This window comes from Gallinula chloropus (assembly GCF_964237585.1).
Source record: "Gallinula chloropus genome assembly, chromosome: 13".
NCBI lineage: Eukaryota > Metazoa > Chordata > Aves > Gruiformes > Rallidae > Gallinula > Gallinula chloropus.
Window position 1 is genome coordinate 3,212,429 of NC_140098.1, and position 13,906 is coordinate 3,226,334.

General features: G+C 39.1%; 1 protein-coding gene across 1 annotated transcript; it reads left to right on the forward strand.

Moving 5' to 3' along the window:
• Positions 1 to 1,182: 1,182 nt before the first annotated feature.
• On the forward strand, positions 1,183 to 9,308 carry CA7 (carbonic anhydrase 7; the record flags this gene model as incomplete). Its single annotated transcript, XM_084270182.1, has 7 exons — positions 1,183 to 1,222; positions 3,213 to 3,410; positions 5,900 to 6,018; positions 6,881 to 6,976; positions 7,223 to 7,285; positions 8,702 to 8,857; positions 9,186 to 9,308. The coding sequence occupies 7 exons, from the start codon at positions 1,183 to 1,185 to the stop codon at positions 9,306 to 9,308; spliced, it is 795 nt and encodes a 264-aa protein (XP_084126308.1).
• Between the last annotated feature and the right edge of the window lie 4,598 nt (positions 9,309 to 13,906).

The window sequence follows — 13,906 nt, forward strand, 5'->3', positions numbered from 1 at the left end:
AACTATTCTGCAGACACCTTTACAGCCCTTTACATCCCTTATTGAGTGATTTAGCTTGCAACAGTGAATCTCAAAGGTTTTCTAGCTGACTCCTATGGAAAGCCCCTGAAAAAGGAAATGAATTCCTACAAGGCAATACCATGATGTAAAAGTTGCATAAGATGCTTTCATTGATTTTTTTCCCTTCCATTTTCTTGATGGAAGAATCCTCATTTCTGTGTGCTGTTGTCTTTGTGAAAATCAATGTTTGTAAAATGTAGCTTCCTCAGAGCTAACAAAATCACTACCAATGGGCCATTTTTCTTGCCACAAAGATGTCTCAGGACATTTTTCAGCTGCAGATTGGGTATCTCATTGTAGCTTCTTCATGGGATTAGCGGGGTGAAGGCAACTGGATCATATCAGATAACTGAGGCCTTACAGATCCACTTCTCATTCTAGTCTGCTGTGTTGTGTTCCCTATCATCACCACACTTTTATTTTTGTATTTTGAAAAAGTTTCTTTAGAGTTGGGAAAAAAAAAAACCAAACAATCAGATTGCTAATTTATCCTTAATTGCTGTGATTTTACCTTGTTTAAAAACAGCACAATTACTTATTTTTCTGAGGTGAGAATGTTCCCCATCTCAGCTAAACACTGCTGCTGAAGCTTTACTTACAAATCAAGTGGAAACTTTTTTTTTTTCTTCTTTTTTCCCAGCTGGAGGAAGGAAAGAGGCAGTAACTAGATGGTGTTTCCCCCTGCAGAACACAAGTGCGAGAAGTGCCGTTCCCGTTACAAACCGCACAGGTTACTTACTGCTCCCCGATGCTCAGAGCAGGTTACAGCTCTGCTTCCTTGTGGTGTAGAATGAAAAAATACTACTACTTTTCCCCCCTAAATTTCGTCCCCCTGCTACGTAGATAGTCTCGGTTCCTCCCTCAGTTCTGGGACTTGAGTTATCGCAGTTTCAGCTTTTCCTTCTCCTGGGCTGAGTTAGCAAACAGCGTGAGCGGCAGCAGGAGCGGCAAAGCTGGGAGCAGGAGGAACGTGGGTGCTTCCCTCGTCCTGTAGAAACTGCTTTCGTTGCTCTGTATCTTTAAGGGGCTGACCCTATCCCACGGTGAGCCGTTATAAAGGCAGGTAAGCAGCAGTGCCCCAGGCACAGAGCTGAGAGCAAGGCAGGGCGCAGCTCCCCTATAATGACTGGCCAGCACAGTTGGGGATATGGGCAGGATGACGGTAGGTTACAGCGTTTCCATGCTGCATCTCTCTATCTTCCCCCACTCGTTTTCTCTCTAGAACTGTTGCCTGAGCCCTGCAGAGCTGCCTGCATTTTGATATCTGCAAGCGTCAAGTATATACAGCAGGTAATTAATTACTTCCTTGATAATAAGTAGCACTCAGAAAGTGGCACTTAAGAGATGTGCAAACTTCTCCCTTCTGCCTTTCACCGTTGCAGTCAGTGTTCCTAAGCTGAGGTGAGCAGTACTGAGTGGGGTTTGTTCAGGCTGCAGATATTACAGATGGGTCCCTTTCCAAAAAGCTGTTATGAAAAGGACTGAGTCTGTCTCTTTCCAAGAGCAATTCTTTAAAGTAAGGATTTAGTAGAGCAGTAATAGATCTTCTGATCCTGTGTGGCTGTTGAAATGTGATATCTGTGCTTCCATGGAAGTGAATAAAATAAGGCATATGTTCTATATTTCTAGAACATCAATAAATTGTACAGATCAGTATCAGAGATCTCTTACAGAACAACTTATGCTTTCTGATTTGACAGATTTTAATTTAGTCATCCTCCTTTGCTTCCCACCTCCAAGAATGTGTGTCACAGAGTGAGAGAATATGTGAAGCTACTGAAAAATTCCCACAATACTGTTTTATAGCACCTGCGTGCCTTATGGAGAAGGATGGATGAGTGTCATATGCTGTTCCAATATGACAGTCTTTTGCATAACCTTTAGGAGTCTCTTTATTTGGACAGCAATTGTTTTAGCTGCTGAATAGCCAACAGAAGTCTTCTGCATAACCTTCAGGAGCCAGCCTCTCTGTCTCACTAGCAATTGTTTTAGTTTCTGTGAGTCCAAAAGCCAGTTGAACGCTAAGTGAAGCTGGCAGATGCTAGTAGTATTGGGTTTGAATATATAGGTAGTAGCAATAAAGCCAAGTATATGCTTACAAAGCTCGTAAGAGACAAATTATATTGCCTAAGCCTGTGTAACAGCGTTTAAGTCCTAAATCTGCTTTATAGGCAGGCTGAGAAAAGATGCTATTTTATAAGCTTAGCATTTTCAGAAAATGCCAGAAATAAGTAAGAGTATAATAGATCACTGTTTTTGTTATGTAAAGTTGAGGGTAAATACCTGTGCTTGATTTAAAGTTTTCACTTGTGAATGTATGTGAGAATGCCAGAATTAAAAATGTGCTTCTTGGAAACCCAGTGTGGAATTGTTACTGCTAGTACTTCACGGACATGAGCAGTACAGGAATTTAATTGCTTCTTCTACTACCATACCAAAGTAGAAAAATTAGTGGTAATAATAATTCTGTTGTGCAGATAAGGTTTTATCTCAAATAGCATAGGAATGTTCCAGCTCTGGCAGCGGAAAGCTGTGTTATTAAATTGGCCTTTCTCCCCACCCTATTTGGGTCAGGAAGTCCAAAAATGTTAATTATCACACTGTACCCTTTACTCAGGATAGAGATATACCATAATGAGCAAGAGTATAGAATGAAGCTGCCTCAAAGATTTACTGCAGTCATAAAATGGTTTTAAAAATAACTGCATAGTCAGTCGCTAAGAAATTGAGTCATCATCATCTAATTTGAATCACTGGAGCTTTTACACTATCCTTCCTAGGAATAATTAAATGTTGTTTCTTTGGGGGAATGTATATGTGCTTCCACCTGCATCGACCTTGAAACCTCTTTTGCTATCTTAGCAATGTAACTGCAAACTGTAGAAAATCATTGGCACAAGTAACTGAAGATGCAGCAGTCTGAAGTGCTGTCACTTGCTCAGTGTTTTGTACAAGACATTTGAATTCCCCAGCTTGTTGCAGCCTGTTTGTGCGAATAAAAACACCAGCTTAGAATTATACTGAGCTTCTCAAACCAAACTTTCAAGTCACTCTTCAGCAAGCTTTTTTTCAAGCCTCTTGAAAACCTGCAATGATTATTTTGTGTATGGAAGGAAGAAAATAACGGTGCTTCTCTTTCCTTCCTTTTGAAGGACCCTCAGAGTGGCACAAGTCTTATCCTGTTGCCAAAGGGAACCGCCAGTCACCTATTGATATAGTTTCTTCAAGAGCAATTTACGACCCTAATCTGAAGCCACTTGTTATCTCCTATGAATCGTGTACATCTCTCAACATCTCCAACAATGGCCATTCGGTCATGGTTGAGTTTGAAGATACTGATGACAAGACAGGTGAGGACAACATACAGCCAACTACCTTGCAATTCTGTTTGGTGACTTGGTGAGGCAAACAGTGAAGTGCATTCTGTATTATGTTCTGTGTGATGTGTCAGTTCAGTGCTGAACCAGGCATATGACCAGAGCTCTTCACACTTTGTCTTGAGCTTTGCATTTCTTATCTTCATTTAAGTGTCTCTAGCAATGCAATACTGCACAGCAGGATGGTGTTTCTGCATTAGGTAAAGGTCTTGTATCAGGAAAATCAGAATTTATCAGTACTTCCCTTTGAAATAGGGATAGCCAGACTGTTTGACTGGGAATCCATGTGCTCCTAGACCACATCCAGCATGCAGAGTAGATACATATGCTCCTCACTGCCCTGCTTCCAGGATCACCCAAATCAGAGATACTAACAAAGCCAGCTCTGTCTGGCTCACTTCCCAGTTTCCATCCAGAGGAGTGGGGAAGAGAAGAGGATTAGGGGAGATCAGGTCATAGAGTGTAGTCGTCATAATCCCCTACAGCAAGTTGTGTCTGGAATAGCCACTAACTGATACCTTGCATTATTTTTTCTACCCTGCCTCACTGCAGTTTAGTTTCTTCAGAAATTACACAACTTCAGCTAATTCAGAGTTGGTAGCAGCCTGTGGATGTTGAACTATCTGCAACTGTGTACTATTCTTGTTTCTTGGCAGAGAAGACAAATGCTATAAGTGATTGATTACTTCTGTTAATTCTACTTCCATGCTAGACCTTGTGTTTACCTCTCAGGGCGGAGGAAGAACATTCAATTGGAGATGATGTGGCTGATAAATGGAATGAGTGCGTTTAAAAAATGCTCTAAATTTTTAAACCTGTGAACTGATTTCATCTTCCATTTAGATGTGTTTATTGATCATAGATAAAAAGGATATCCTAAGAACTCAAAACAAGTTAACTTGTTTTTTTTCTCATAGGGACTTGTGTATGCTGGTAGCCCTTTTAAATAAGGGCTGGGGATTAAAATTCCAGCCACTTTGTTTTAAAATGTGTCCTCTGGAATGAATCTAAAATGGCCCAACTGAATGGTCAGGGTTTGAAACAATTTTGTTGGATTCAAAAACTGGATGTGCATTTTTCCAAAGTCTTACTGTACAAGTTAAGCATGTCACCCTAAAAAGAGAAACTGGAAAATGTATCAGCTGTATTGCCTTGGCTTGCTAATGACTTCCCTGCAATCCTAATCTGAACTGTAGCTGCGTAACAGTGAACTTTGTCTAGCTTTATAATGTTAAGGACATCTATTGCTCTGCATTTAGAGATATAGATTCCGAGCACATGCAGGAATGAGACCTCCACCCTTTCTACAGTAAGAACAGCCTTATTTTAATAACACTTTCAAGGAAGAAGACTGCTAGGAGTTGAAAACATGGTTTAAAGTGTTTTCAGTTGTGCTGAAATAGATCTGGTGACTCACAGCTCAGCATAAATGGTACAACAGAATTTCTTAAAATTGTTTGACACAGGTGGTGCATTCCAGTGCTAAGTTCAGAAAACCACATTAGGGGGTACTTAGATTCTTAATTAATACTAAAACCTTTGCTTTGGCAGGGCTAATTTCCTGCATAAAGGCCAGCTGGAACTATGCACACGTGGTACCACTGTGCAAGCCCTAGCTATTTTTAATCAAATGTTATTGACTACACAAAGGATAAGTGTTTTACAGATACTAAATGCAATTTTAATTTTCTTAGTATAAGACTGATAAAATTTTCACATCTTTTTGGCGAAACTTATTTGGCTTATTGCCATGTGAAATTACAGGAGAATTACTGATGCTATTGATAAAGGATCTTCTATAGGTGGCACCTTAAACCTTCATCTGTTCTTAAGTGTTATTTCTGAATGATGTATGAAGTTTCTCTGTAGCATTTCCTCATCTTTATAAGGTGAGTTGATGCCGAATGGTGTCACGTGAAGTACAAACTATTATATTACCTCATCGAGATCAGGTATTTAAAGGAAGCAGAGTATAGATAGCCTCCACAGGAAGAAAAGACACTCTAAAGAAGAAATACTCAGCTGACTTGTCTACCTCGTGCTCATGGAGTGTAGATACCTTTGGACAAAATCTCAAGTAGCACTGTCACAGTGCTTTAGGCAAATGAGTTTCGAATTGTGGGGGTTATAAATTTTAATATTGAACTTTGAGTTCTTGTGTTTTAACTATAACTACCATATCTTCATATGCCAAATAGTTTTCCAACAGAGCTACAAAATTATGTACAGGTAGCCACTCCATGTTTTTTAAATTAAACTTTTACATTAGTTCACATGCTTTCCTTTGAGAATTCCAGCCCTTCTAAGTGCATGGATGATGCATATCTTTGGTATTGGTGAGTGTAAGATGCTGCAGGTTCTTTTCCACTGTTGTGCCACCAATCACTAGTTTTTACTAAAAGAAAGCAAAAAAGACAAAATGCTTAACCTTTTTCCTCTTTTTCAAATTTTTTTCTGCCTAGCAATCAGTGGTGGTCCCTTTGAAAATGCCTTTAGGCTAAAGCAGTTTCACTTTCACTGGGGGATGAAGCACACTGAGGGATCGGAGCATACAGTTGACGGCAAGCCTTTTCCATGTGAGGTAAAGATGTGTCTTTAGAGATGGGATTAATTCATGTGAATGCTGTTGAAAAATGGCTGTGTTTACAGTGGGAACTGCATGTCCCCTGGGATTCCAATTGCTCACTCGCCGTGGTTGGGTCAGCACAGACTTTAAAGAATTCTATTCCAAACACTGAGGTTGTATTATCTGTTGATCACCTTTGTTCTTAGAATGCAAAATTTATCCCTCCAGTGCAGCCCTTTCTCCAAGGTTCTCAGTCACCTTACCCTAGTCAACAGGACACAGCTTAGCTGCTGTGCTTACACTGCAGTCCTTTGTGTGGTTCAGGCTGCTGCACACAACTGATTACATCCTGTCGCTTATGTGGATGGGAAGGATATAGTAGCAAGCATGGTGCTGTGCAGCCGTGTGTACTACCTGGCACAGTCACCTTACGCTTCAGCTGATGATCACCAGTCAAGCTACCATGCTGGTGCTCTCCAGAGCTTAGAAATGGCTTCATCTGCAAAGATAGGACAAGGCACAGGCCTTTCCCAGCACGGTGTATCCCAAATGTTGGAGTAGTGTAGCATCCAGGACTCCACCAGTGAGCAGTGGAGCAAGGGCCTTCATCCCGTGAAGCGCTATACCAGGGAAGTTGAGTCACAGGATAATGCCTGGTTTGCTTCTAGTGAAGGTTGACACACAAAACCTTTTAGTGTTTGTTTGTATGTAAGGGCTGGTCTGAAAGATTGAACTTGCTCATCTTTCCAAAGATGCTGTTAAATCCATGTTCTGTTGCTAACAATGATTAATGCACGTTAACATATGTCAACCTATGTTCACTGCTTCTGTTGCTGATTTGTTTAGTTCTTGCTTTTTATTTTTTTTCTTTTTAAAGCTCCACTTAGTTCACTGGAATGCCAGAAAATATGCAACATTTGGAGAAGCAGCAGCAGCTCCAGATGGCTTGGCAGTAGTTGGTGTGTTCTTGGAGGTAAGAATCACAAAAATAGCATGTTTACATGATGAAAAGCATTTTGCTGTCAAGTGTTTGAGAACCAAGCCACGTATTTAACAAGTGCTTGAGGAAAACAGATGACTTATTTGCAATGAGTTATTGCTTCCAATTGCTGTTAAACTTGCTCTAGTAGGAATGTTGAGATTCAGATCAAAAAAAACCCCACCACCTATTCAAAGCATATTTACAGTCATTCTTAACCTGTCTATTCCATTGTTTTAGATTGGGAAAGAACATGCCAATATGAACAGACTCACTGATGCTTTGTACATGGTAAAATTCAAAGTAAGTTTTAAGATCATCATATTTTAAATGTTTCTGGGATATCCTTTAAAAAGGCAAGCTTGTGTACATGTTTGAGACAAAAATGGAAAATCACCCACCACAAAACCTTCCATCATTGGAACATCACTGTAGTGTTCTTCCAAAATCAGTTTATTTGCCTAATCTCAGGTGCCTCCCAAGGCTGGGCTGGCCCCATGGGCCATTCAGAGGTTCTGCCTTTCCCAGAGTATCTAAAATCAAAAGCTCTGTGACCCTTCAGGCTCAGAACTAGATGCAGCAAAACCATCCTTTCCCATTGAGTTTAGCATTGAACAAGTAGGAGTTGGCTTTTAGTCTCCTGCTGTGCAGGTCTGTCAGGGGAGCATCTTAATGAAGTCTTGAGCTAGTCTGTTCTTATGGTGATACCTGCAGGTGGTCTCTAACCAGATGTATCTGTGATCTTTGCTGAAGATTTACACCTGCTCCACTTCAAGTGCAGACTGATTGGACCACTACAGGTGTTAGCCTTACTGGATTTACATGAGGTTAATGCATTCTATAGCATGCATGCGTTCTACTATGCAAAACAAACTCTAACTAATAATTGAGTGGAAATGTTACTCCTTGCTCCTCTATACATGCTTGTAAAAGACAGGAGGTGAAGGCAGTTACACAGCAATATGTAGGCTTCAGGCACAGTGAATGACACTTTAAGGGATTTCTTCCACTTGCAGGAAAGCAGTAGCTACTCCTCAGCTGCACGGATGGAAGGTCTGCAGGTTTGCCACTGGGGATAAGCTGCTCATTCTGTTCCTTACCAGCAATTTCACAGACAATTAGACAATGCTTTCTGAATGACTAAGTACTTTTCAGGTATTTCTACAGGCTGAAAAATCTTGGCCTAGATTGTGGCAGTTACGGCAATCATTATTTCAAGCAGCACTTCCTTTTATTTCTGTTTTTTGCTGGATCTACCGTCCTCTAATTTTAGACTTAACATTTGATTTTTAAAGACAATGTTTGTACTAGCAGACAATGACTGTTTGGGGCCAAGTTTTCCGTAGTTCCAAATTTTCTGCTGAAATAGATGGGAAGCATAGAAAGTGGCAAGTAATGAGACAGTAGCATGACAGAATTCCTTACTGTAGCTCATACTAAATTCTCTAAACAGAATATACTTACTGAATTATTTTTAGACCTTTTGTGATAAGAACTTTGAGTTCTTGCTGCATTGCCTCTACCAAAGTCCAGTAAGCTAGCAGCAGGCATCATGCTTGCCCTGATGCTCTTAGATAAAAGTTGTGACAAGGCAGCCAAACCTTTAACTTTTCCTTTCCCCTACTTTTTAATAGTATTTTAAGTTTTTCTCTTTCAAAAAGTTATTTACCTTTTAATTTTTAAGTGAAGGTTATTTTAAGTATCTTTTTTTTTTTTTAGGGATCAAAAGCTCAATTTAGAAGCTTCAACCCCAAATGTCTCCTGCCTCTGAGTCTAGATTACTGGACCTACCTTGGTTCTTTGACAACACCACCCCTTAATGAGAGCGTAACATGGATAGTTCTGAAAGAACCCATCGGAATTTCTGAGAAACAGGTAAACTTTTGATACTGTCCAAGTTCTTGTAGGATTCAACACTGAAAAAAATTGATTTGTAATGGTGTGAGTTCAAGGATCATTAGCCTGTGAGAAGTCAGCCTGTTCAATAATCAGGGATTCTTTTTTCTGTTAATACTCCAGAATCTTTGCTTGAACCGGATCTGTTGACAGATTAAAATGTACTGGATCCTTTCCTTGGGTCCTTCTTTAAAAACACTAGTATTGATTACCTTCTTTAGGGGTTGGACTCGATCTCTTGAGGTCTCTTCCAACCCCTACAGTTCTGTGATTCTTGAGCAGTAAACTATTTCACCTGGATTTACAGCTGGAGAAATTCCGCATGCTCCTCTTCACCGGTGAGGAAGACCAGAGGATCCAAATGGTGAATAATTTTCGACCCCCTCAGCCTCTTAAGGGGCGAGTAGTTCGAGCTTCCTTCAAAGCCTGAAGAAAACTGATAATGACCCCAAGATATCCAAGAGCTTCCACATCTAGGATACGAAGAACAAAAACTCTGGTCTTCAGATCACTCATGGAACACATGAGATGGGAATTTCCATAAACACTCTATGGGGTGGGGGACACACAATATTTTGATTTTTGTATTTTAATTGCTCATTCTTTTGAGCATGGGATCCTTAACTAGCACTTTTAATATAAGGGATACTCAACTAGAGTGTTTAAAATGAAATTTAAATTCCGCTTATTTTATCTGAAGACATTATGTAGTAGTCATCAGTGCTAGTAGATAACTTCTAATACTCTGATTTAATACATGATGGTCCAGTAGCCAAGAATTTTGTACAAATTTGACCTAGGTAGTCCTTACTGATCTCTTCTTAGTGCTTGCTGAGCTCTGATTTGAAGACTGCTTTTGCTGTGTTCTTGCTGACTGTGACACAGTGCACATGAGTAGCACTAGAAAAAAGTTCTTTATTCACCTCAAGTAGGCACTGGTATGAAAACTACATACATATATGTAGTGTGAGGTTACTAAGATGGTATTTGATAACTAATTTAAAATAAGCATAAAGGCTGTGTTTAAAAGCAGGCTGTTTTATTGCACAGTGTACAGACATTTCAGCCCATATAATATACAACTATAATGCCTTTGTCAAGTTTGTTGAAAAGACCATCTATAGCAATTCAGGTATGTTTTGTGGTTCTCAGTTGTTCAAATTCTACCTCAGCTAAGTGACTTGCTCTGATATAAGACTTCTGTCTGCTCTGAAATAGATATTTTGTTTACTCTTGGGACCTAACTTGGGCAGACCTTGATTGCACTGAGTGTACATTGCTGCACAAATGGCCCCCTCCCTGTGGCAGTCTGTCAGGGACGCTCCCTGCAGATACCAGATGTCATCAGTCCTGAGTCCTCTTACCTCTTGAGAAGAGTTGCTTTAGAAAAGGCATGTGTTGGTATTACTGCTTCTGCAGCTTAGTGACAAAATTCAGACTCGTGTCTCTGGTACTAAATATAGCAATGTTATCTGCAACTACCCACAGTCTATTTTCAGTTACTTCAATTCTGGGCTTCAAACACTACTTCATCTCTATAGTTCAGATAGAAATTGCTGATGTTTATCAGTTTTCATCAGCTTAGATAGAGAAATCATCCAGGATGTACAATGTAGAGGAAAGTGTGTGTGTGTAGGGGGAGAGCAGTAGCTACTGTGGGCTGCTCTCAGTAAGGGAGGGAAAACACTACATGTGAGGCACAGAACAGGGAAAGGAAGACAGAATTCTAGACTTAACTCTTCTACAGTTCTTCTGGTACATTGACTAAAACTTCCTGTTCCTCAGTTTCCTCTTAAATGAGGGTAACACTAACCTACCTCACAGGGGTGTTGTGAGGGCTAATTTAACACTGTCGTAGATGTGAAATTCTTACACAGCAGACAGAAAATCATTACAAAATGCAATGGTTTTAGCTATTATGAATGTAACTTTGCTAGTAATGAGAACTGGCACTGCAGAAAATCTATTTAATGTAAAGATTAAATAAATGAGTCTTTGAAGTCAAATGTGCTTCTCTGTCCTTTATTTTGAACAGACCTATCTTTCCCTACATACAGCACTGTTTTTCTTTTGACTTTCATGAACAGTAATGCTGTTTGGTGTCTTCAATTGATTAATCTATTTTGGATGAAGGAATGATTTGATTGTTTACCTTCATTTTCATAGAAAAAATGGTTATGGTACAGTAGAATAAGTACAGATGAGTTATCCTTTCCAAGTTCCTGGGCTTTCTTTGTAGTTCTAGAAAGCCTGCCTCTCTCTTTTTTTTTTTTTTTTTTAACCTGTATCACAATTCTTATCTTCTGGGACTACACTCTTACATCCTTTCACTTGAATTCTGATTTTTTTTAACTTTTTTAAACTTCTTGCTGCCCAGTCAGTTTAATTTTAGGAGACATAAGATTCTAATAATTTCAACCTACATGAAGAGACTAATTTTGAAATGTAAAAACTCTTTAAAAAGAACCTTCAATATTGGATAGACCAAATAATATTTTATTAGGGGTAAATTAAAATACTTTCCTGACTAAAAATTAACCACTATTGCTTACCGTATGTGGCTTAATCAAGCTACCGCAGTACTGCATCAGTATTACACACCTTCGGAGAAGGTCACTGATCTCATTCTGGGCATGTAATCTGCTCTGTCAGTCTCCCACAAAAGGTAAAGGCAGCTTGTATATCAAAGCTTTATTCAGTTTTCCCCCAGCTACAACCACTTAGGTTTTTATTGTATTAGACTTACCCACAGACTCTGTTTCTGTGACCTTGAACACAGTACTTAAGCTTCTTTAAGGGTAGTTTACTTACGAACAGCAGAAGGACAATGTTTAGCTCACAAGGTTATTGTAAAAGCTTAGCTACTGTAAAGAGCTTTAAATGCTGAATCCCTAAAGGTGTTCCATTCCTAAGAGAAATTGAACAATTGCTTCCTTCAGAAAGAAACCTTGTGTACAGAATTTTCCCAGTTATTGGACTAAACCTGATCTAGTTTTTCCATGGTGAAGCAAAATATAACTTCTTGTTTCTTGAAACCCTGGCCATTCACTAAAAAGGCATAAATACTTCATTTTGTATGGTTTTAAAGCTATAAACTACATTCCACAACTTAATGCACTTCACTGATTGTGAGAGTATAAAAACAAACTGCAAAAAGACATATCAAACCTTGTATGAATTAGTGAATTTTATTGTATGCTGTAATGTAAACAGTATGATGAAGGTATAAAACTCAGATAGATTAAGCTTTGCTGTACTGTCTATTCCCTGTAACTAGAAATATAATACCCCAGGAAAACATAGCAGAAATAGTAACCATAAAACTGATTGTTCTCCACCAAAGCTATTTTTCAGAAAGGGTAGCATGAAGAGCTTCACAGATGATTCTTTTTCATTTAGCAAAGTTCTCCTAGTAACAATATTCTGGGGTACAAGAAACCATATTAATATGTATTGGCTATAAAGATTCTTAACTTGCTAATGTATTGGTTGAAACAGAATTATCTTGATAACCTTACAGTAAGAACTCCTTTATTTCTTTTACCAACATTATTTTATCCTGTTATCAATGACACAAGGATAACCAAACCCAAGGACTATGTACTGCTGTGATAATATGCTTTGACACCCTCAGAAGATCCTGGCTATAAGAGTACAAACTTGCTATTTAATAATTTCACTTTTGGCCTGAACTATGCTTTGTGGCTTGTGAACACAGGCATGACCATAAATTTACCCAGTGCTGTGTTTTGTATGATGGTAGGAACCAATCCATTATTACCAGCTTGCTTGTCTGCAGTCCTAACAATATTCTAGCTGCTGCCTCTGGTACAGGTGCCCCACTCACAGGCAATTCATAAGGCCAAATACCTGAGCTACGCATCAGCACTCTTCAAAGATCTGCAGAAACTTAACTGTATCTGTTTTCCTTGTCTTCCTCTGAAGACAAATTACTCATCAAAACTTCTCCATCAAGGTCATCCAAATTCTTGTGCTATCCTGATCTTCTACTATGTTGAAGGCAAAAGAGCAGTTCAGCCTAACTACTCCAGCAGGAATTCCCTCTCCTTGGAATAGGATCGCAGTCCTGAGAGAACACAGTGCCTCTCGCTCAGGACAGTGAGCCGGACTAAAAATGCCATCTAGTGGATGTCTGTTTCCATTTCTTACCACAACACTAGAAACAATTGAAAGGCCAATTCAGTCAAAATGCAACAGATGAGAGAATTTAACTTTGACAGTCATTACTTTTGAAGGAATGGATGGGTGTGATTGAAATCCCCGTGCTGTCTGTACATAGGTCACCCTTGAAACTCCTTTAAGAGACAAAAATCACTATTACAAAAGAATCTAATTAAATTAGTTACAATTTTTTTGTTCCTCTTTTCACTGACAGAATGGAGATATTCTTTGCTTGGTAAACTGTGTACTATCTTAACTTTAACTTTAATAGCTATAGTTAAGGTTCAGCTTAGGATTTTGGTTTTTTTTACCATCCTCTGCAAACAGAGATTTTTAGGTAGTTTCAGTGATGCAGTTGATATGATCTACCAGTGATTTATAATGGCAAATTTTATGGTGAGTGTAAACTAACCCTAATATAAGACTCAGGAAAAGTGTTGAAAGGTACCTTGTCACCAGACAGTACTTTTTTTGGTGTTCAAAGGTCAAAGATAAAAGGGAGCATTTCAGGAAAAAAGCAGAGATAACCCTGAAAAAAATTAGATATCACCTCTGGTAAGCTGGTTTCCTCTCTGAGTCCCCTCTGCAGGCAAAAGTGACCATTTAGCAAAGACACTGAGTATCACAGCACGTTGCTCTACACTGCCTGTACGGTCTAAAGGTTTTCTCGCCCTGAGGAAACTACAGAATACTGATGAAATGTGACTGACTTTAATAGAATTATTCCCAGTTTGCATGGCTGTAATGCAGAGAAATTTATACCTCTAATTTTCCATTTATGCTGCCACTTGCATTACATTTGAATTTTAGTAAAATTACAGGCCCTCACTCTAGGTTGTGAACAGC